The 20,465-nt window shown below is 43.3% G+C and overlaps 2 protein-coding genes across 3 annotated transcripts; one reads left to right on the top strand and one right to left on the bottom strand.

Annotated features, from left to right (window-relative positions):
• Window positions 1-1,733: 1,733 nt before the first annotated feature.
• Window positions 1,734-19,580, bottom strand: rnf207a (ring finger protein 207a). 2 transcript variants are annotated; one of them, XM_062407826.1, is made up of 19 exons: window positions 19,453-19,467; window positions 19,290-19,320; window positions 18,872-19,062; window positions 13,171-13,303; window positions 12,565-12,709; window positions 12,270-12,351; window positions 12,067-12,142; window positions 11,138-11,263; window positions 9,907-9,953; window positions 8,090-8,162; window positions 7,274-7,342; window positions 6,853-6,921; window positions 6,448-6,554; window positions 3,846-4,023; window positions 3,567-3,752; window positions 3,284-3,335; window positions 3,070-3,187; window positions 2,577-2,669; window positions 1,734-2,345 (listed from the first exon to the last, which is right to left on the bottom strand). In XM_062407826.1, the coding sequence occupies exons 3-19, from the start codon at window positions 19,060-19,062 to the stop codon at window positions 2,192-2,194; spliced, it is 1,899 nt and encodes a 632-aa protein (XP_062263810.1). In that variant the 5' UTR covers window positions 19,290-19,320; window positions 19,453-19,467; the 3' UTR covers window positions 1,734-2,191. The 2 variants fall into 2 exon arrangements, with proteins under 2 accessions (XP_062263810.1, XP_062263818.1); XM_062407834.1 differs by having other exon boundaries at window positions 6,853-6,918; window positions 19,290-19,580.
• Window positions 14,114-16,283, top strand: zpr1 (ZPR1 zinc finger). Its single transcript, XM_062407815.1, has one exon. It carries the CDS (start codon window positions 14,302-14,304, stop codon window positions 15,649-15,651), a length of 1,350 nt encoding a protein of 449 aa, XP_062263799.1. The 5' UTR covers window positions 14,114-14,301; the 3' UTR covers window positions 15,652-16,283.
• Window positions 19,581-20,465: the final 885 nt, after the last annotated feature.

Raw genomic sequence — 20,465 nt, 5'->3', positions numbered from 1 at the left:
AATTATATTTAGAAATAACAGTAATTGAGTACTTCAAAAAAGCTTAGAGAATGAAGTATCATATTTATTGTTACAAAGTGACTAGTTTTCTTTTAAGTCTAATGATCTACAGGGGCACTTCAGGGCCAATTGGATTTAAGCTGGGGCCAGTGCCCCCCATAGCCCCACCCCTGGATCCACCCCTGAGGATTTTTAAGAAATCTCCATCAGCTCAACCTTGGTTTTTAAAATATGTCTCCGTCCAGACGCAGAAATGACTACAAAATAAATTGTATCAGTGATAACCAAACATAGAGGAAACAGTATAGAGCCGCCATTGTTTCTGTTGTGTCTGGTGTCTCTGCTCATTACACAAAGCAACATGAGCGGAATAAACTGTGATATCGTTCCCAAATGCTCAGTTTAACACAGAAACACAAACACACAGAATGTTTGAAAAGCAAATTCACTTTGCAAAATATCTGTGTGTGGCCCGGGCATAAAAAACAAATGAGGAGAAATCAGTTGTTGGACTAAATGTGCCAAGGACTGTCTTCTCCAAAAAAGACCAGTTATTTTCTTCCTGCAGTGAAACAACCCTCGGAGTTGAATTCTCCCTCCAGCAGCAGGTGAGGGAGCCCGGCAGAGAGAGAGAGAGAGAGAGAGAGAGAGAGAGAGAGAGCGAGAGAATAATCAACAGTGAGCATGGACCCGGTGGTTGGATGAGTGCAGATGATGAATGACCATGGGGACGGTGAACAGGAGCAAAGCACAGGCACAGCCATTCGTTACTCCGCTGTCACAAATGTATTTTTAATGAATCCGCACCTCGGACTCCTCCACTGTTCCTTGAGGCCGCCGTGACCCCGATACTTCCCGAACCAGCCCACTTCAACTCCCCCCCCCCCCCGGTGGTCTGTGAAGCCATCATTCTGCCTCCTCGTTATTATCCTTACCTGAGCTGAGAATATGGGCTGTCCCTGCCTCTGTAGCATGTCTGTGTGTGTGTGTGTGTTCACCTTGAAACGCTCCTGTGTGTGTTTCTCCAAGATGTTATTTTTTTTTTTTTGGCTTAATAAAAAAGTCCTATTACAAAAAAAGAGAAGAGAGAATTGATTTAATTTGGAGATCACTCTTCCCTTTGCAGTGGGACCGTAAACATCTTTACGTTCGAACCCTCTCGTTGGTAATTTACACAGATTCTATTTTACTACTCACAACATTAATTAAGGCAAAGCCTGTAGGGGAGAGAAGAGGGGGGGGGGGAGGGAGGTAGGAGAGCTACCTGCTGATGTCCTGCAGGGCAAACGCCTCAAAGCAAGCTGCAGTCGATTTTAGAGGAGAACCAGGAGGAATATCTCTCCTGCAGCAGCTCCTCGCTCGGCCAGGGTTATTGAGCTCGGGTCTAAAAAAATACAAATTGGAGTTTTGAGGTGAAGGCCAACATCCGCACACGTCTGTAAATCATTTTTTTTCTTTTATATCTCTTGCATGACGATGTAGAAACTGCAGTGAAAAAGACCCCCCCCCCCCACACACACACACACACAACACCATCCTGCCTCATTTTGCAGGAGACTAAATGCACAAAATGATACCCATGAAACAAATCAATACGTGACCCTCTGCCCACCCACACCCGGAAGGACAAACACATCATGGCTCGTGCTGCTCCACCGGTGCCATCAACACACCGGCTCAACCTGCAGGGAATCGGTCATTCATCACCAGGCTTCAGTCACCGAAAAGAAATGTTTTATATGCAAAGAACAGATACGGCAAAAAAAACAATTCTACACCCACTGTAGATGAAAAGACAAAAGGGAGCGATCGGTCCCACCCCCGGCACACTTCATCATTTTAACAGTCCAAACACAAACAGTCTGGAGAAGTAAGATTGTTCTCTCGTTACAGCCGTCCGTGGTTTTTTTTATAACGTCAACGCGTTGTTTCCGATATTGTGATCTCCGCCCGCTCGGAGCGAGGAGGCTTTTCTCCTCGTGACAGCTCCACGACTCCTTGACCTCCGCGTGTGCCAGTCACAGTCGCCTTCACTTTGGAGCCGTTGACAGCTGCTGAGGAAACGTGACAGAAGAAGAAGTCACAAACCATCCTGGGCTCGTTGCAGCTGAAGTCAGGTCCATAGCTCCACAGGGCCGGGGAGAGGGGAGGGAGAGGGGGTGGGGGGGTGAGAAATCTAATGACACGGTGTTTATGAAGACATGTCATTGTGGCTGGACGTCTCCGTGGGGCCCCCCCTCGGCCTGCCTGGATGATCGGCCTTGACTGAGCTGTCCCCTGATTCCAGGACCAGTGGACGGTGGTTCTTGTCTCTGTCTTGGTCGGCGACACACGTCTGGTTGTCACTGTAGGCCAGAACAAAACGAGGAGTAGGGTCAACATAGAGGTCAACTGGTAACATCTGGGGGGGTGTTGTCATTATTATACCACATCTTCCTAGGTATTCTAGTTCCAGTTGTTTTCTAACTACTTCTCCCTCCTGCTCATTAAAAGGGTTTTCAGTCTGGCCCAGATCACATCACAATCAAAATCCTCATAACTCTTTACACGTAGAGAAACTGCAGCTGTATTGGTACCTGTCGTGACCGCCCTTGGGTGTCGAGCCGTCTTCGTAGATTTTCAGCATCGTTTCTGTGCGGTCGTCACGTTGCTCCTTCGGCTCCTGAAAACTGGAAAACATATTTTGAAAACATGTAATTTTCTAAAAGTTGTCAGAGCAGATACAAAAAGAACAATGTTTGAATCTCTCTCTCAGTATTTGGCTCATACTGAGGATGAACATCTTTCAGCTCATTATTTTGTATTTTCATCTTAAAAAAGGTATTTTGAGACAATTTCCTCAAAGTAATACTTATACACTGCTAGACTGATTAATTTACATTGCCCGTGTTTATGATAATGACAAAACTACACATTTCTGTTGTTGTTAACCTTTACATTATGATACACACTAATGATTCATACAGTGTTGCTTCATTTCAAACGGGGCAGTTCAAGAGGGATTTCAGTCAAGTAGCATGAATCAACTGGTTTGGCAGCAGATGGACAAACTCCCTGTGAACTCAGCACCTGGGCTCCAGTCTCTCCTTGACCTTGGCGATGGATAAGATGTAAGGGCTGATCTGTTTGGCGATGGTGGTTAAGGAGAAGTTCTCCTGCTTCAGCTGCATCAGGTCCAGAAGCTGAGCTGGAGTCAGCGCACAAAGAAATCATGATATTTAAACAGTTAAGCAGAATAAGCAACAGTTGGTGGTTCTGCACGTTGTCTCTGCTGAGGACAAACCTTCATAGATCTCCTGCTCGTTAGAGACCCGCTGGAAAGTTTCCTCCCAGATCTGAGAAGAAAACACGAATAAGCTCATGAAGTAAAACAGATGAACTGCAGGCGACTCGTGGGAGACTTTGACATTTTACTACTTTGTCCTCGTTTCTCTCTGCATCGTCAGCAAACTGCATTTACAGCGGTAAGTAAAACTAGTTAGTATGAAGCTTGGAGAACTATAGAAAGTTTGGTGGAGGCAGAGTAACAATAAAAGGTCAAAACATGGAGGCTCCAGCGGACGCACCTCTTCAAACACGACCCTCACGGTTTCCACAGTGGAGTACTGGGCAGCGATCTGGCTGTCGATGTGCAGCGACCTGTCCAGGACCTCGCCCATTATCTCTGTGTTTATGATGGAGTGGTGCTTGGTCAGGTCTCGGTGCAGCTCCTGGACCTGGTCCTTTAGATTCTGGATCTCCGTCTGGAGGGTCTGTCAACAGCCACACGTTTATATATGATATGATATTAAAGAGATTTGATCCGTGTACAGATGCCAGGTGAAGTGCACACTCAGAGCTCTGACCCTGTAGGTGTTCTCATAGTTGCGACAGTGCTCGGTGAAGGGCGTCTCCCTTCCCTCGGCCAGCAGGACCTTGGTGCAGATGTTGCGATGAGACGTCGGCCTTCGCCCCAGCACCGAGCCCAGAGGCATCTCGCTGAGAGACGGGGAGCGGCAGGACATGGAGAGAGGCGACTGGAGCCTGAGGTGAGGAGCAAGTCAAAGAACCACAGCTGCCTTGACTTCTCACGTTTGTAACTGTGCTTTGGACATTTAATGACCTTTGTTTTGCCGTCAGCTTTATATAACCTGTAGCTGAGCTCTGTCTGTTAAACCACGGGAGGATTAAAGCTTCATGTTAAATAAATTCGACACTCAGCTCTGCTCAGACTGCATAGGTTGCATATGAACAGCTCTGCTCCAGGCACAGATCAAACCACTGAGATCCTACAGTGCAATATTCAGATTGTTTTGAGTCTGGCTTCCTGAGCTTTATGTTGCTCTCAGTTGGGGATTGTGTGCTCGCTGTCTGCAAAAAACAGATCCTAGGTTTCTATTATTGAATGTCACACATTACCTTTAACTTCATCGAAGATTTATATAACTTTGTTAACTTTCTCTATATCAAATCAAATCAAATGTGTTTTCTCCTTGATCTTTATCAGATTTTGTATCAGCGCGTCAAAGACTTTTTCTCAGTCCAAGAAAATAATGCTGATGCAACTTCTCTACTCCTTGACCCTGAGCTGCTAAGCTTCGGCTTAGTGCTTCTGTCAAGCTCAACCTTATCTCTACATGATAAAGTAAATATTGCCTAAACACGGAAAGTATTTCCAAATTCTCCAAGTTTCCATTTTACTTTAAATCCAAGTGAAGGATCTGATCATTTTCTGTCCAATACGTTTAAAATTCAGATTTGAAAATAAAAGTAAATACTCTTACTCCATGTGTAAAGTGCCATGAGTGTCACTCTGATCACTCACATCTCCCGAGTCACCTTCAAGAACCGTGTTAAAAAGTGTATCTAGCACAAAACCAGCCTTTTAGATAAACCTGCATCCATCTGGGTTCTAACAGAACCTGTCCCAAACGGCCCTGAATCTGTTTTCCCGACAGTCGAGTTGTGAAAACATCCCTCTCCATATAATTTGTGAATTTTGTCCTGTGTCCCCCGCACAGCCAATTTAAGCAGCAACAGCATCGGCTGCATGAAAGAACCGGGCACAACTTCTATTCTGTGAAATTGTGATGAAAGTGCAGTCAGCCAGCTGGCCATCCACCAGACGCTGCCCGCTTTGCATCCTGCATTAATGGCTGATAAGTGGTGGGGCCCAATAATAGACTACACACCATGTGGGCGGTTTTCTGAACGACCATACGGTGAGGAAAAGCTAGTTTCCTCCTCCTGAAGCGGACAAACTGTGGAGTCAAGCATCTCATGTAGCTACAGTCATGTTTTCCTCTTATGTTAAACAGAAATTTGCCTAAAACAGTGGAAAACCAACCTGTAACAGCACATCTGATAAAACACATTTCCTCAAGCCCTTATCCCAATGAGAAATATCTCAAGCTTAATGTATTGAATGTGCAAACTGCACCACATAAGAGAGTAGACCGCAAAGGTCTAAAACATAATAAGATCCACATCCACTCACCTGTGGCAGCCTCTTTCTCCTTCCCTCTCCACTGTTGATGCAACCTGTCTATAACAAGTATTCCTCTCGTTCTGCTGCTACACACACGTCACCCTCTGCCACCCAGCCCCTGTCCTCCCACCAGTGACGCCAATTAAAGTCTTTGCCCGCGCTAAAGCCGTGACATCAGCGGCCTGGAACACAGCGGCCCATAACCGCTCCAGACGCATTCCCAGAGAGTTCTGTGAAATTACGATAAAAATAGTGCCAGCCCCCCGGCCACCAATTCCTGCCCTCTCTGCGTCTTGCACTGGCACTGGCCGAGCACTAAACAAGTTGGAGAGGAGAGTTGTCAGTATGCTGACACCAGTGGGTGATGGTGTGGAAAAAAATACTGGTCCAGGGACGTGGGGGCGTACGTGGAGGGATGTGAGGTAAAGGAATGTAAAACCTTGAATGTGACAGGTCTTCAAATTAATATTGTGTTTCCTCATGATTTCCCTCAACGGTTAAAGGACTTAAGTGAGTTAAAAGACGTTTTCTGTGATGTTTAAAGGTTTATATTTACCTCAGATTATAAGCAAATTCAAAATAACTTCTCTTCAAGACGGCAAACAGAAAACATCTCTGTCCACGACTTGTTTGCCTTTTCTAAAACAGGATCAACTGCCTCCTTGCCAGTCCCTGTGCCACAAGGTGACTTTCGTAAGCATACCAGAGTACCGACAGACTGACAGACAGGATAACTGCCATAGTGGGACTCAGCGTGGCGCCTCCTCTCCTCTCACTCTACTCATCGCTGTCTACCCTCTGTAGTTGTAAACCATTTTGGGGGGGGATCTAGTGTTTGGATGCCAAACAAGTGTGAAATGTTCTTCCCAGGACATTTCTAATTCCTTGTAAGAGTCCAGAGGATGTTGTGGTGACATCCGGGGCACATCGCAGAAGGAAAGGATCAATTAGTCACCACACTAATGATAAACTCATCTCACCTTGCTGCAACACTTATAGATCCGGCCACAGAGGGGGGGCAGCGCGGCCCCAGCAGCAGCATGGGCTCCAGGCAGCGGGCGAACTCGCTCCGGTAGTCTGTGTTGATCTGGAGGAAGACGGACAGAGAGCCAGTCATTTAGTCTTCTGTGAAAACAGGTTGTCAGTGGAATTCTCTTCCAGTAAAGCACACCTCTCATATAATTAGTTATGCTTTCCAAAACAAACAGGTATTAAACTCAAGAGATGAGGAAAAGAAAAGACAAAATACAGAATCACATGGTTCTTGGCTTTCGAGCTCAGAAATGAGAATCTGGTGAAACATTTGGGAACCAGTGACTAATCAGGCGACTTCCTATGGATCCCAATCTGAGTGTAATGTCCTCCAGCTCCACGTGAACACTCACTTTGCTGCTCTGAACCGGCCTCAGGCGATGAGGGAGCTTCACGATCCTCTTCAGCCGCTCCATTAGCTGCTGTGTGAGCAAGAACACGCGGATGTGAGTCGGTGATCCGCTGCACCTCGCTGAGCCGTGACAGACAGACTCCACTTCAAGACCAATTCAGTCCAGCTGATATGAGATGTCCCTCTCTACCAACTTCTTCACAACAAACTACAAACTCTTCAACACTTAAATTAATTTGTTTTTCTGTTTCAATATTCAGTCTAAATGATGGGTTTTGTATTGTATTGGAATTCTCCTTTTCTCCCCATCTATTGTGCAGTGATTCTGTTAGAATTCATAAAACACTTTATTTACATTATGTAACTATTTCAATAGACGTAGTTATTGGTTTACGTTCCTCCACTTCCCGCTTTATACTCACGTAGCCCATGTCCAGAAACTCAAACCTGTTGGCCGAGCTGAGGAAGGCCGAGCATGTGACGAGATGAACCTGAACACAGATTAACAGAGAGACCTCAGGTAGACCACGATGGATTAACACTGATATCAAATCGGATTTAATTCAACCCACAATAAACTACACAAAGTAAAGAAGTAGTTGAAAGTAACTATATACACTTACTCTACTACAGTTTTGAGATACTTTACTACTTAACATCACTTTCAGCATTTCAATTTTATACTATACATGCTATGTTAAGCTCAGGGGCGTTTCAAAGGACTTTAAGGGCCCCGGGCGAAAGGGACCTGGGGGGCCCCGACACTATGGTCATTGTTGTGGATGAATCAGCTGTATTCTCGACAATCAGCAGTTCGATCCCCGTCTTTCCCACTTTTCCATAGTGTCGGAGGACAAGATACTGAACCTCAAAATTGCCCCTCATAGAAAAAGTACTGCCCATAGATGTCCTGTATGAATGTGTGTGTGTGAAAGGGGTGAATGGTTAAACACTTTACTTCAAAGCGCTTTATAAAAAAGAACATTTACCAAAAATACGATAAGATTATAAAATGCAACATAAACTCATAAAATTTTGGTGTGTATCCAGGTTTTGGTCATTTCATTTCAACATTTTCACACTTCCACCATTCCACCATATTTCTGGAACTGTTATCTTTGATATCAGAGTGTGAAATTCGTGCAGTTTGATTGAATTCAGGGTGCCTGTTGGGCCTTGGGGAAGGTGTGCACTGTGATGCCCTTCTAGTTTATCATAAGGCCTTTGTGTGACTCTACCTGGAGGGTCGGTAAAAGCGCAGTAAGATGTGACAGTTGCTCCTTCAGTGCTTTCTCCTTCTCCTCGTGTTGACTGCAAACACACAAACACGACACACATGAACATGTAACGCTACACCTTCAGCTTCACTCGTGTCCAACTACACAGGGGATTCAGCTCAGGCTGTGCAGCTGCAGAACAACCCAACCACTCCATATTTTCCAGAAGCTAATCTATCCGTCTTCTCCCGTAACAAACACATAAGCAGAGAGACACAGGGCCGGACACACAGGGCCCGACATAAATAGCCTTTAAAGCTCTTCCGGGAACCCGGCCACTGGACGGCTTCCAGGCAACGAGTGAGAGATGGAGGACCATGGGCACAAAAGAAATCTCATTAAAGATCCCCACAGAGTGCAACTCGATACACTCACTCACTCACACGCACTAAATTATTCTGATTCATTCGTGCACACGTATACATGGAACGCACAGTGAACAAAATAAAGTGCTCCTAAATGGTTCTTGTTTATTTCTTGCATGTGAGATTGTCGTTATCTGGAAATGGGAGCCTCGTAGAAAACTAGAGAAACCAACCAACCACTGTGAGGTTAGATCTAAGCTGGTTATTTTAAAAACTCTGGATCACTGGGCTTTCACTTAAGTACGGTCAAACAATTCCTATAGCCTCCGTGTTAGACTCTAAATCCGCTGATTAGGTTTCATATAATCGGCTGATTTAGATTTTTAATCATTGTAACTTCTTTTTTCTGCAGAAACAAAAAAAACTTCAGTTCTCAACCGGTAAACCTGCTCATGTTTATTTACATTTATACTCCCACCAGTACCTGTGAATCTATATGAATATATTTTTGACCTGCAACCTGGTGCAGGACTCTGCCATAGACAAACAGGACAGGGCCGTTTCATTAGAAGTTAGTGCTTCTGATATTTTACATGAACAGTAATATTTTTTAAAAAAATCACAAATTGAAACAGGAACTTATTGACGGTGCCTAAGTGAATTTCCAACCTTAAACTGACTTTACCGCAGTGATAACACATCTACATGTGTTTATTTTAAAACAGCGTATCTATCTCAAACTGGCTCCTCATTAATCTTCCATGAAATGTAACCGATGTGCAATAATTTGTTCTTAACGACTAATTAGTTGCCAATGGAGGATGACATTAAATCAAACTTTAATGATCCCTCAAGGGATGTTGCACATTTAATTATTTAATTATTTTAGCATTGAATTAATGGTTTTGTGAGGCTGTCAATAAAAAGTAATTTCTTCATTATTTATCACTTTACAGTCTTGTGGCTGCAAACGTAAACAGCTACATCAAGTGTTGAAGAAGGTTTGACATGACAGGAGAGGCCACTGCAGGTCCTATAGTTGGTGGAGAATGTTCTGTTTTGATGTAACACTAAGAGGAAATCTACATATTGCATCCATGCTGCTGCTGTTGACAGTGTAAGTCTATAATCACCAGTTGTTTTCACCTGAGTTCATTGTTCACTGACAGGCCCCAGGTACAAGCTGCCGCTGTGTCCTTGAAGAACTGTGATCCCGCTCAAGTGTTTCTAATTCAGCCTCACACTTTGTCCAAATGAAAATCCCCAAAGAAAACATGTTTGTTTGAGAGCAAGATTATTTCAGGGGAAGCAGGCAGCAGCTATTCATCACCCTGAGTACAATGCGGCACCATAATAACAAGGGAAAACGTTGGAAGTGTCCCAGTGACAGCAGCAGGAAAGCATTCAATTTAGTCAACAGTGAGATTTGTGGCAACTAAAAAGCTAATTTTTTCTTTGTAGATTTCATTTTACCTCTGAGCTGTTTTCAGCAGAATCTTCTTCCTCTCTGCTAGTTTTTCCTGTCAGGAGAGAAACAGAGAAAACAGCTTCTTTTATTCCTGACACTGCTGAGAAAACGGCCTTGAGTTCTTAACGCCTGAAGAATTTTCAAGATAGTGGAAAAGAAGGTTGGTGTGAATTCCACAGTGTGGTGTTTGCTCTCTTGGATTGTCCCTCAGAGGAAGGTTACCAGAGACACCCAGTGGCCAAACTGTGCTAATGCTGGAGAAAGGAGCAACTTAACGGCCACTACAGTCAGACTGAGCCACGTGCCTAATAAACACTACAGACAGATCCTAGTGAGTGTTTTAGAGTGTTGTGTGTATAAACAATAGACAATAAAATAATAAATAATGATATATGCATACTCCCATAAAGAACGTAGAAAAGAATCCGAGGAGCAACTCACTGTCTGCTTTAACTGTGATGATATTTATGACGGCTACTACCGGTGATTTTATTTGTTTGTTTGTTCATTTGGTGTATTTCTGTACTGTATAACAAATTCAAGTTTCTGTGGTGAGGAATATGTGCTTATGGATTTGTATGTTATATATAATGACCACCACAATCCTCAAAGAACCTCAAAACAGCAGGTAATCCGCCTGTAACACCAAAGGGCCGTGGAAATGTATTTGTAAAAGCAACATCAGACCCTGTTTGAAATGCTAATGTCAGCTCCTGTATTGGTCAGGAGTGTGAGAAGCTGTGTATTCACACACACACATCTCATGTAGCGTTCAAGGCCACTGGAAACCAGCATTGATTTAAAAGAAAAAGAAATGCCTGCACTGAATCCAAACCGACCGAACATGTCGGCATCGAACACGTGTAGCTGACGGAAAAGGAGGAGAAGTGGAAAAGCCTGCTTCTCCACAGGGAGACGTTTTACCTCTTTACAATCAAGAGTTCAGAATTCAACGGAGATAAATGGAGATAGAGAGAATTTCAATATTTAGACTTTTTAATGTAGCCTGCTGTTCATAGCTGCCTATCGTCTCAATGAAAACATACTTTTAATGTATTAGCATATGTTCACAGAAGAATATGATGTATGTAAGATTCTCTGGTGAAATACATATATTCATAGATATTTGTCATTCTGGAATCCAGCTGTCGTTTTAAATAAACGTGGTGGTTTGGAGTCGATGAATATTTGAGGGACATATTTTCAGTTTCTATCACATGAGGATCGTTGTACAACCTGCAGACTGTTGAAGAGGCTGCAGATCGCGTTCTCCTCTTCCTCCACATTCAGACACACTTCTCCTATCATTGATCTCAGCAGGACGATCGCCTCCCGGGCTGAAGTCTGCAGCTCCTTCACCACCTACAGAGCGAGAGAGGGAGGGAGGCATCAGTCACTGTGGGAAACTAAACTCATATTCAAATGTCATCAGACTTCAAATCTACCTCCTCTGACTTCATTACAGCTTCTCCTGCATCTTAGGACTCAATCAATGATGTTTTTAATTAGGTTGTAATGTTTCTAGTGCTGTTAATTGCCAGTGCGTACTTTTTCTACGTTTCTCTCGTGAATTCTGTTTAATCACATCCACCAAGGAGATTATGTTTTCACAACGTGTCTGTTTGTTGGTTCATTTGTCAGCAGGATTATTCAAAATCAAACCGATTTGCTTAGTGGAGGAATGGAGCCTGAGTGTGAGAAGAACTTATTACATCTTGGTGAGATTAAGGAACTCTTTTAATATTGAAACATATGTTCTTTTTATTTATTTCAAAGACTAATGAACGGATCTTGAATTCATTAAACCATGCATATTTAGAGGGCTTGTATTTATTAGTGATTGCAATTTGATGCAGTTCCCAAAAAAATATCTTTATCTAGCAGATTTGAATATCTTTATGGGGGGGTCGTTTTTTTTCTGCCGTATAATTATGTGTTCAGTTTATCTCTCTTGAGCTGACACATTGGGTTAGGAGTAAAATATTTGTTGTATTAAAACCCATTATCCTAACCCACACACAGATCTCCCCAAAAGTAATTTGCATGTATCTCTATTCAATTATAAAATGATTGAAGTATTATTTTTGAAAAACTATATTTTAGTTGCATAGACTTATGCTGCATTGCAGGATGTCAGTGTAGATAAACAGACAGAAGTCTCTCACCAGCACAGCCTGGTCCAACATCTCACAGCCCTGCATGTAGGCTGTTTCAATATCAATGCAGTGAGTCCGACTCTCCCTGCAGTGAAGAAATGACAAGTCATTGTCAGGAGGAGGAGGAGAGGAGAGGAGAGGAGAGGAGAGGAGAGGAGAGGAGAGGAGAGGAGACAGACTATGTCAGTGATGTATGTGGTGGATTCACTCACACTTGCATGTCTCTGAAGCACTTGATGCAAAGCATTGACTTGTTCTCCGTTGAGAAGAGGATGTACGGCTCCTCGTGGAGAGCTGCGGAGACACAGATGCCTTTTTAACTTCAGCCCAAAGGAGTTAAGTAACTGAACGTATTTAAAACTAAGACACTTGAGAAGAATATGACAGACATATAGCCCAGGAGATTCAAGGTGGGACAACAGTTCTCCTGACAAACGTTCTACCACTGGTGTAATAAAACCTGTGTGGCCTGTAACTCTTCAGGAGTAAAGTACACAGGACACTCACAGCACTTCTTGTGTTTGGCTTTAGTGCGTTTGGCCAAGGTGACAATCTCATGATGGGAAAACATTCTGGCCTTGTGAGTCAGCTCCTTGCAGTCGCCGCACAGTGGCTGGCTGCAGGTATTACAGAAGAACATCAGTCCGGTTTCCTGTACAGAAAAATAAAAAGGTCTGTTTTCAGGTTTGCTTTATTTCTTTTCAAACAAATAATTAAATGCCACCAAAATAATTTTAGACACTCTGTAATCCCATCAAGACAAGATATTTAACGTCCTGAATTACAACAGCAGGTTTCCAAAGTGCATGTGTCCCTGTGTCATCTATATAAACAGAAATCTATTACAAAAGGTGTCCAGTGCGTACTGGATGTATCTCTGTTAAATGCTTTGATTCTTGTTCCTCCTTGATAACTTAAGACATAAAACAATGCAGCAGTCATGTGCTCTTAATATGATATCTGACGTTTTTCTTCATGTCCTTTCTCTTACTGTGAGTCACCACCGCTCCTTGGTTAAGCTTTCATGACATTTATGTAATGTTTGTATCTTGTCTGTTTGTTCTTTGATGCTGTTACTTCTCTAAACATTTACACACAACAGTGTATTAGTACCTTTTTGTTACTTTCCTGGTCACAGTTGGCACATGGGACTGGCTCCTCTGTGTCCCCATTGTTGTCAACAAGAAACCTGAGCAGACGGTCTTCAGGTGGGAGGGCATTATTCCCTTTTACAATGGATGGATATCTGTGTCAAAATGACAATAAGAGAAACTAATGATGTTTGTGCCATTTAGAATATACAAAAAAAACTCAATAACAAGACAATAATGTGCAATAGTTGTTTTCAAAGACAGTGACTGACGTCAAGTTTGATATACAAAGATGTCTCCATACATCTGACCAATATTGCTAGAAAGCTCCTGAATATAAATCCAGGGAATTTTTCATAAAATCTAAATATTACATTTTCACAAGAGCAAATATAAGTATCTGTCTCACAATTCTGCACGCTCGCCAGTAGAGGACAAAATGAAAAAAATGAAACAACAAAGCCATTAACTGTGACACACATTGAAGGAACACACAATGAATACGTCTCAAATAATTCAGTTACTGTATATTATATTATAAATACTACAGATCTGCTCAACTAATTCACCCTCCATCCAGGTGAGAGGAATTATTGTCCTAACATCTATGACAATACATTAAATACAAAAACAAAAAGGTTTATCATTTAAAACCCTCTGTGATTGGAAATATGTTAGATAATGTCATTTTGTATTATTTAATAATAATATCTTTGTGATCATATAACATGATAGATATTGTGTCATTTAATAATTATTTTAACAATTTAAAACCCTGTGTGATCTCTTTCAGAGGGAGAAACTCCATATGTTGGATATTATAAATTGTCACATTTACAACTCTGTGTGATGTCAGATATAATCTTTTGTTTCTATCATTTAATCAGGTTAAATATTGTTAATTTTGTATGCAGTACCATGACAAAACAGAGGGGGCGGCAGCAGCAGCGACTCTCCAGGACGCTCCACTGTCCTCGAAGAAGAAGACGCGGAAGCTGTGACACAACATGATCTACACAAACGTGCGCAGCTGCTGAAGCTTCGACATCTAGAAAGTTCCCGAACAACCGTTTCCACCGCGAGCGAGGACTCCACAGCGCAGGTGAACAGTTCCTCCGCCCGAAGCGAAACGTTTCAAACTCGACGCGTGACAATGTCTGTGATCTCCGAGGAGAGCGTGCGAGGCGGCAGCGTCTTCAAAGACCTCAGCGCCGACGATGAGGACTGGCAGCCCACCGAGATCGAGAGCCTGTGTATGAACTGCTACGAGAACGGCTCGACCCGCCTGCTGCTCACCCGGATCCCCTTCTTCAAGGAGGTCATTGTCAGCTCCTTCCGCTGCGAACACTGCAACTGGTCCAACACTGAGATCCAGTCCGCGGGCCGGATCCAGGACCAGGGCGTGTGCTACACCCTCAAGGTCCGAACCAAGAAGGACCTGGACCGAGAGGTGGTGAAGGCGGACTCCGCCACCACCAGGATCCCCGAGCTGGATTTTGAGATCCCACCCTTCACCCAGAAGGGCTCCCTCTCCACCATCGAGGGGCTGCTGGACCGGGCGGTCGCAGGGCTGGAGCAGGACCAAGCTGTCAGGCGGGCCAGTCACCCCGAGGTGGCCGAGAAGATCGAGGAGTTCATCCAGAAGCTGAAGAAGCTGAAGGATATGGAGAGCGAGTTCACTCTGGTGATCGAGGACCCGTCCGGCAACAGTTTTGTGGAGAACCCGCAGGCCCCTCAGAAGGACGAGGCCCTCACCTTGACCCGGTTCAAGCGGACGATGCAGCAGGAGATGCAGCTGGGCATCAGGGCCGACGACGACCTGGAAGAGGAGCCAGCAGGCAACGACCTGGACACCATGAGGAACGAGGTGCTGGTCTTCAACACCAACTGCCCAGAATGCAACGCGCCCGCCTCCACCAACATGAAGCTGGTCCAGATCCCTCACTTCAAGGAGGTCATCATCATGGCCACCAACTGCGACAGCTGCGGCCACCGGACCAATGAGGTGAAGTCGGGGGGCGCCACGGAGGACCAGGGCTCCAAGATCACCCTGCACATCACCGACCCCTCGGACATGAGCCGAGACCTGCTCAAGTCGGAGACGTGCTTCGTCCTCATCCCGGAGCTGGACTTTGAGCTGGGGATGGCGGCGCTCGGCGGGAAGTTCACCACCCTGGAGGGGCTGCTGAAGGACATCAAGGACCTGATCGTCTCCAAGAACCCCTTCATGTGCGGCGACAGCGTGGACTCCGACCGGGTGTCCAAGCTGGCCGAGTTCGGGGAGAAGATAGAGGACGTTATCGCGGTGAGAAGGGACGTCCACCTCATCCTGGACGACCCGGCGGGGAACAGCTACATGCAGAACGTGTACGCCCCTGATCCTGACCCTGAGATGACTTACGAGCGGTACACTCGCACGGCTGAGCAGAATTCAGATCTCGGTCTGGACGGCATGAAGACGGAGGGATACCAGGAAGAGGAGTCAACAGCCAGCACTCAGTGAATGGACTGACCAAGTCGTTAAATGACGTCTTGATAGAAACCTTGTGTATTTATCTTACTCCATATTTTGTGTCATTTTCAGACACTTTAAGTTGAATTTAATGACTGGGCCGAGAAGTTGTGTTTATCGGCAGTTAAGGGAATTCTGAGTTACCCCGAATGCATATGTATGTAAAAAATAATTATAAAAACACCTCAGTAACCTAATTTGTACAAAAACACAGGGAAGCTGTTGATAAAGGTGTTTATTTGCATTCTTGTTTCCTCCCAGAAGATGGCGCACTGCCCTCACCTTTCTTTCAGTGGACCACACACTGTGTGACCAAAGTAATCTTATTCACCTGCGAGCATGAGATTGTCTAAATAAAGCGATCTCTTAATTGATACTTTAGCTGTGCTCTTTGATTTGGCAGATGTTGAAAGACGGCAGATTAGTTTTGCGTTTTAGGTTTAAAAGACATTTTCTGCTCTAATCTGTATAATTAGTCAGAAAACCCGGAATTTTAATTTCTCTGTGAATAGACTTCGAAAAACCAAATGCTTCTAAAAAATAAAAGGGTGTTTGTGTGGATTTATTGAAAAAGTGGTATCTTGTTGGTGTAAATAAAAACTCAGACTGCTTTAACTATCAAATTTTTCCAAGAACTTCTTTGAATCTTTCTAGAGAGCCTTCTTCATGAGCTCCGGGGGAAAGGCAAGTTTAAGAAAACAAGGGTGAGGTCAAATATTTAAAAAAAGATGTGGACCTGTAAATGTAATCAGGTGCTAAAAACCCTTAGCTCACTTTGCAAGTTCAAAACATGTTTAAAAATAAGTTAACGGATATATTTTTTTAATTCAATTCTGAGTATGATGTAATCAACTTTTGTTTCAGCTGAAACTTTATTGGTCTACATATGTTTGTTTTGCTTTGTTTATCTGTGGCTATAATAAGAAGTATGACATTTATTGGGGAGATTGAACATGTGGACCAAAATAAAAGTTTTTAAGGGTGGCCATATTTGATTGAACTAAGTCCAAAGGTATCAGTTTCCAAGACATTTAAATTAGCTGTTTGTCTAACTGTGTTTCAGTTGTACTAAAGCCCCCCCACTCTGTGTATTTTATCTAGTTTTCATAGCAACGTGAATCTATTGTGTTCTAGTAATAGCACAGTAGAGAATTCCTAGATTACACAGCTCTTCAGAGAGCAGCTGTTAGCGGGGCTGGAGCTGCTGATAGAAATAGAAGCTGCCAGGCAACGGGCCCCTGGAGCCTGAGCCCCGGACTGCAGAGCTCAGCGGCTTCGTGCCCACTGGATTATTTCCATATAGAAAACCTCAACACAGGTGAACATGAAGTAGCTGTGAGGCAGACGGGCAGGTCGCCTGAGGTTCAGTCGTAGTTTGTCTGAATAATTGATGATTTAGAATGTAGTTAATACTTAAACCTGTGGAAGTGGGAAAGGAATCAAACATATCTTCAGATGAAAAACAATATTTTGAGAAGATATCTGTTTTAGCAGAATCTGAACCCATAAGCTCAGGGAGTGTTTCAGCAGTTCTCAGTCTGAAGTCTGCACCGACTGACATTCAGAAGAGCTGCATGCCTCCGCTAACAGTCTTAAATTCAATAAAGCTAAGAAAACATAACAATTCAGATCATGAAATCTAATCTCCATTGCAGAAGGATGACAATAACCACCTTATGAAACCACATTTAAATCTGTTGAATTCAGATTTTAGTTTGATTAGCATTACATTTCACATTCTCAGAGATATCAGTCCCATAAACATGAATGATTTTTATCATCAAGCTCCATGAATTATTCAGTGAGCAATCTGTGAAAATATCAGATTTCACAGTGATAAAGAAAGAACACTACAGGATCCTTCCCCTTACTCTAGATCTGCAGCAGAATTTAATCTGTGTTGTCTTTGCTCATGTCCCATCCTTCCACCAAAATTCCTTGAATTCCATTCAACAGTTTTTATATAAGAGGTAATTTACATCCCTATGGGTTTCGATGGGTGACAGTTATTACCGGACACCTGAAGGTGACTGTAAAATCACGAGTGCCTCCTTAATAGGGGATGAAATAGATTGGTATCATGTGACTGCTTTCGATTGCCCTAAGCTGCTGGCACCGGTGGCAAATGCCAGAACGCTTTGTTTGCTGTGGTCTTAGTGGTTTCGAGGCCAAGGGCTAAATCAGAGACACGGGATGACCCTGCAGCTGTTAGAGCCACTCAGCGCTGCCCTGCCCACTCCAGGCCAGCAGAGGGTCACTGAGCACAAAGACAGTGACTCGACTCATTCTCGCAAACCAATTGGATTCTCCCCAAATCTACCGCATGAACCGAACCAATCTACTAATCACCTTAAGCGGAACAAATCCCTTTGAGCCACGCTGCCCAAGACTGGGGCCTGAGGGACGAAGATGGCCTCGTGCATGAAGAGTTTGACCCTCTCTGTTGGAAAAACATCATTTTACTCCAGGAATTCAAACTGCTCGGTCACGTTAGAGCAATTTGAGATCACCAATTTCATCATGACACAGTTCAAGCTGTGGGAGATGCCAATCCTTGACCTCTGACCTCCATATTTCAGGTGTGATATCAAGACTCAGACTAAACAATGTGTTTTTTCTTTAACTTATTAAGAATCTTAGACTGAACATAAAAACAGACAGCATGACAGCTCCCCAAATGTAAAACCAGAGCACCTGGTGGCTGACTGCAGTATAGGTGGTAAATCCTGCCTCCTCAAAGTTAATGAATGTACATATTAAATAGTTTCTTTCTAAAATCTGGTTTCTGTCATTTAGGTTGTTCATATCACACTAATTTACAGTATGTTCAAGATCTCATGTTTCCTAATGAGTTATTTGATGTTAGATAAAAAATGGGGTGAGACGTCAGGGTTAACAGCTGAGACTGAAACGTGATTGGTCGAGCACGTGTATCAACAGAACCTCACAACCTCGGTTTCTGCCAATGCTCGAGAGAGTCTGACTCCGAGTGTGCAGCGTTGGTTTTGGGATATTTTGGCATCAATTCTGCATAGTGGAAAGAAGTGGAAACATATCGCACATCTTTACGGAGTCTATAGTTTGAACATATAAGGAAATGTTTTTAAGCTTAAATTGTCCAGAATTCAAGACTTTTTCCATTGCTCTCATGATTGATAATGTACATGCAGCATAAGTGGCTCCTCATCAACCTCACAGTGCTATTTCTTACCCACAGAGGGGGCAGCTGAGACGGTTATCACTGGTCCGGCCTCGCAGGCAGCGGGCACAGAAGATGTGGTAGCAGTCCAGCAGACACGGGGACTGGTACTGCTCGTGACACAGGTGACACATGAGGGGGTGGACGCTCGTGCAGTCCACGTTATACTGATGATCCAAACTGGTGAAGATTCCTCCGGACATCTGTAAACACAGTGTGTGAATATTTAAAGACTGCGAGCGTGTGTCAAGTGATTGACGTTTCTTTAAAAGGCCACATCATCCCATCACTAAACAATGAATCCTCAGCATGGTGTTGAATTACAGTCTAAACAGAAGAGAGGCTAAGCCGACACGACATGAAACGCTTTGATAAAGAGAGTCAAACATTAACCGAAGACAACAAGAGGAACTTTTTTCTTTTCATCTACCTTCTCAGCTGTTTGAAACGTGGTCAAGACCCTCGGTGACGACACATAGTCCACAGATGGCAAGACAATAACATCACAAACATTATCCACACTGCAAATTCTAACAAAACTTACTTTAAATGCTGTATGTGAGTGTGGACAAAGCAGAGAGCCACTGTCTTACCTTTCAGTGGTGCTATCAGCTACCCCCAGCAGGAATGACAGCAATGCAGAAACCCTTCAATAGTAGGCCAGTGGGGTCCCGCTGCCAGGCAGCTGACAGCACCCACCAAATGCCAGCCCCCAAGTGCTGCCAGAGAGCAGGAGGGACATTTAATATTGCTGTCCCATACTTTTTGTATCACTGCAAATACAGTTGTCCTGCCACTAATGTCTGTTATTAAGTCTTGGACACCAGAGCAGAGTGAATGGAGGGCAGGGGGTGGACATAACAGAAGTGTACTTACCGTAATACGTTAACAGGAATGCTTTCAACTTGTCATATAAAGGATGGTTTTCAAGCACTTTGTAAAGTGTGTTGGCAAAGTGCTACATAAATTAAACGTTTGGTTGTGATGCATAAAAACATTGACGTTTATTTCACTGCTATAAAACAAAAGATGTATTGTCAATAATAACTCAAGAGCAAAGAACTGAAAGTGATTACTTTCTAATAATTTCACATTCCTGACATAGTGTGTATAATATATAATGTGATGTGAGTCATAAAGAAATACTTTATCACTACATAACTGCTACTGTAGTATTATTATCATGCTGTTATCTATCTATCTATCTGTCATGGAGATGACTTCGTACATATTAGTGTGGTACAAGATTCTAATTGTTTCAATTTATTAAGGATTATATTCATCATTAAAGTGTATTTTGTATTTTCATATTGATATCTATTTAACTTAATGTATACAATTAGTTTTTACTTTAAAGCCTTCACTTGTGGGTGTTTATGATTAGGCTTCTAGAGTCCACACATTATGTTATTGTGTTTGTAGAGAAACAATAACAATCTGTTGAATCTTAAAAGAGAAGCTAATTGACGTGGTTAAATAAATTAGCTTAATTAGCTTCAGGTTGATTAATGACTGTTTTGGCAGCAGTTAGCCAGAAAATACAACATTAAGAAAGTTGTTGTCCTATCATTAATACTGTCTGAGACACCAGAAAAGTTTGTAATAA

This window comes from Platichthys flesus, chromosome 2 (genome assembly GCF_949316205.1).
Source record: "Platichthys flesus chromosome 2, fPlaFle2.1, whole genome shotgun sequence".
Taxonomy (NCBI): Eukaryota; Metazoa; Chordata; class Actinopteri; order Pleuronectiformes; family Pleuronectidae; genus Platichthys; species Platichthys flesus.
Note: the sequence above shows the minus strand (reverse complement) of the source record. Positions and strands in the feature narration are given on the sequence as shown.

Bases quoted from the DNA above. Each gene is read 5' to 3' on its own strand.
- zpr1 (XM_062407815.1), top strand. From the start codon at position 14,302: ATGTCTGTGATCTCCGAGGAGAGCGTGCGAGGCGGCAGCGTCTTCAAA.
- rnf207a (XM_062407826.1), bottom strand. From the start codon at position 19,062: ATGTCCGGAGGAATCTTCACCAGTTTGGATCATCAGTATAACGTGGAC. The intron at 9,954-11,137 runs GTTGTACAACGA...CTCTCCTGACAG, and splicing joins GCCTCTTCAACAGTCTGCAG to GAAAAACTAGCAGAGAGGAA. The intron at 2,346-2,576 runs GTACCAATACAG...TCTGGCCTACAG, and splicing joins CCCAAGGGCGGTCACGACAG to TGACAACCAGACGTGTGTCG.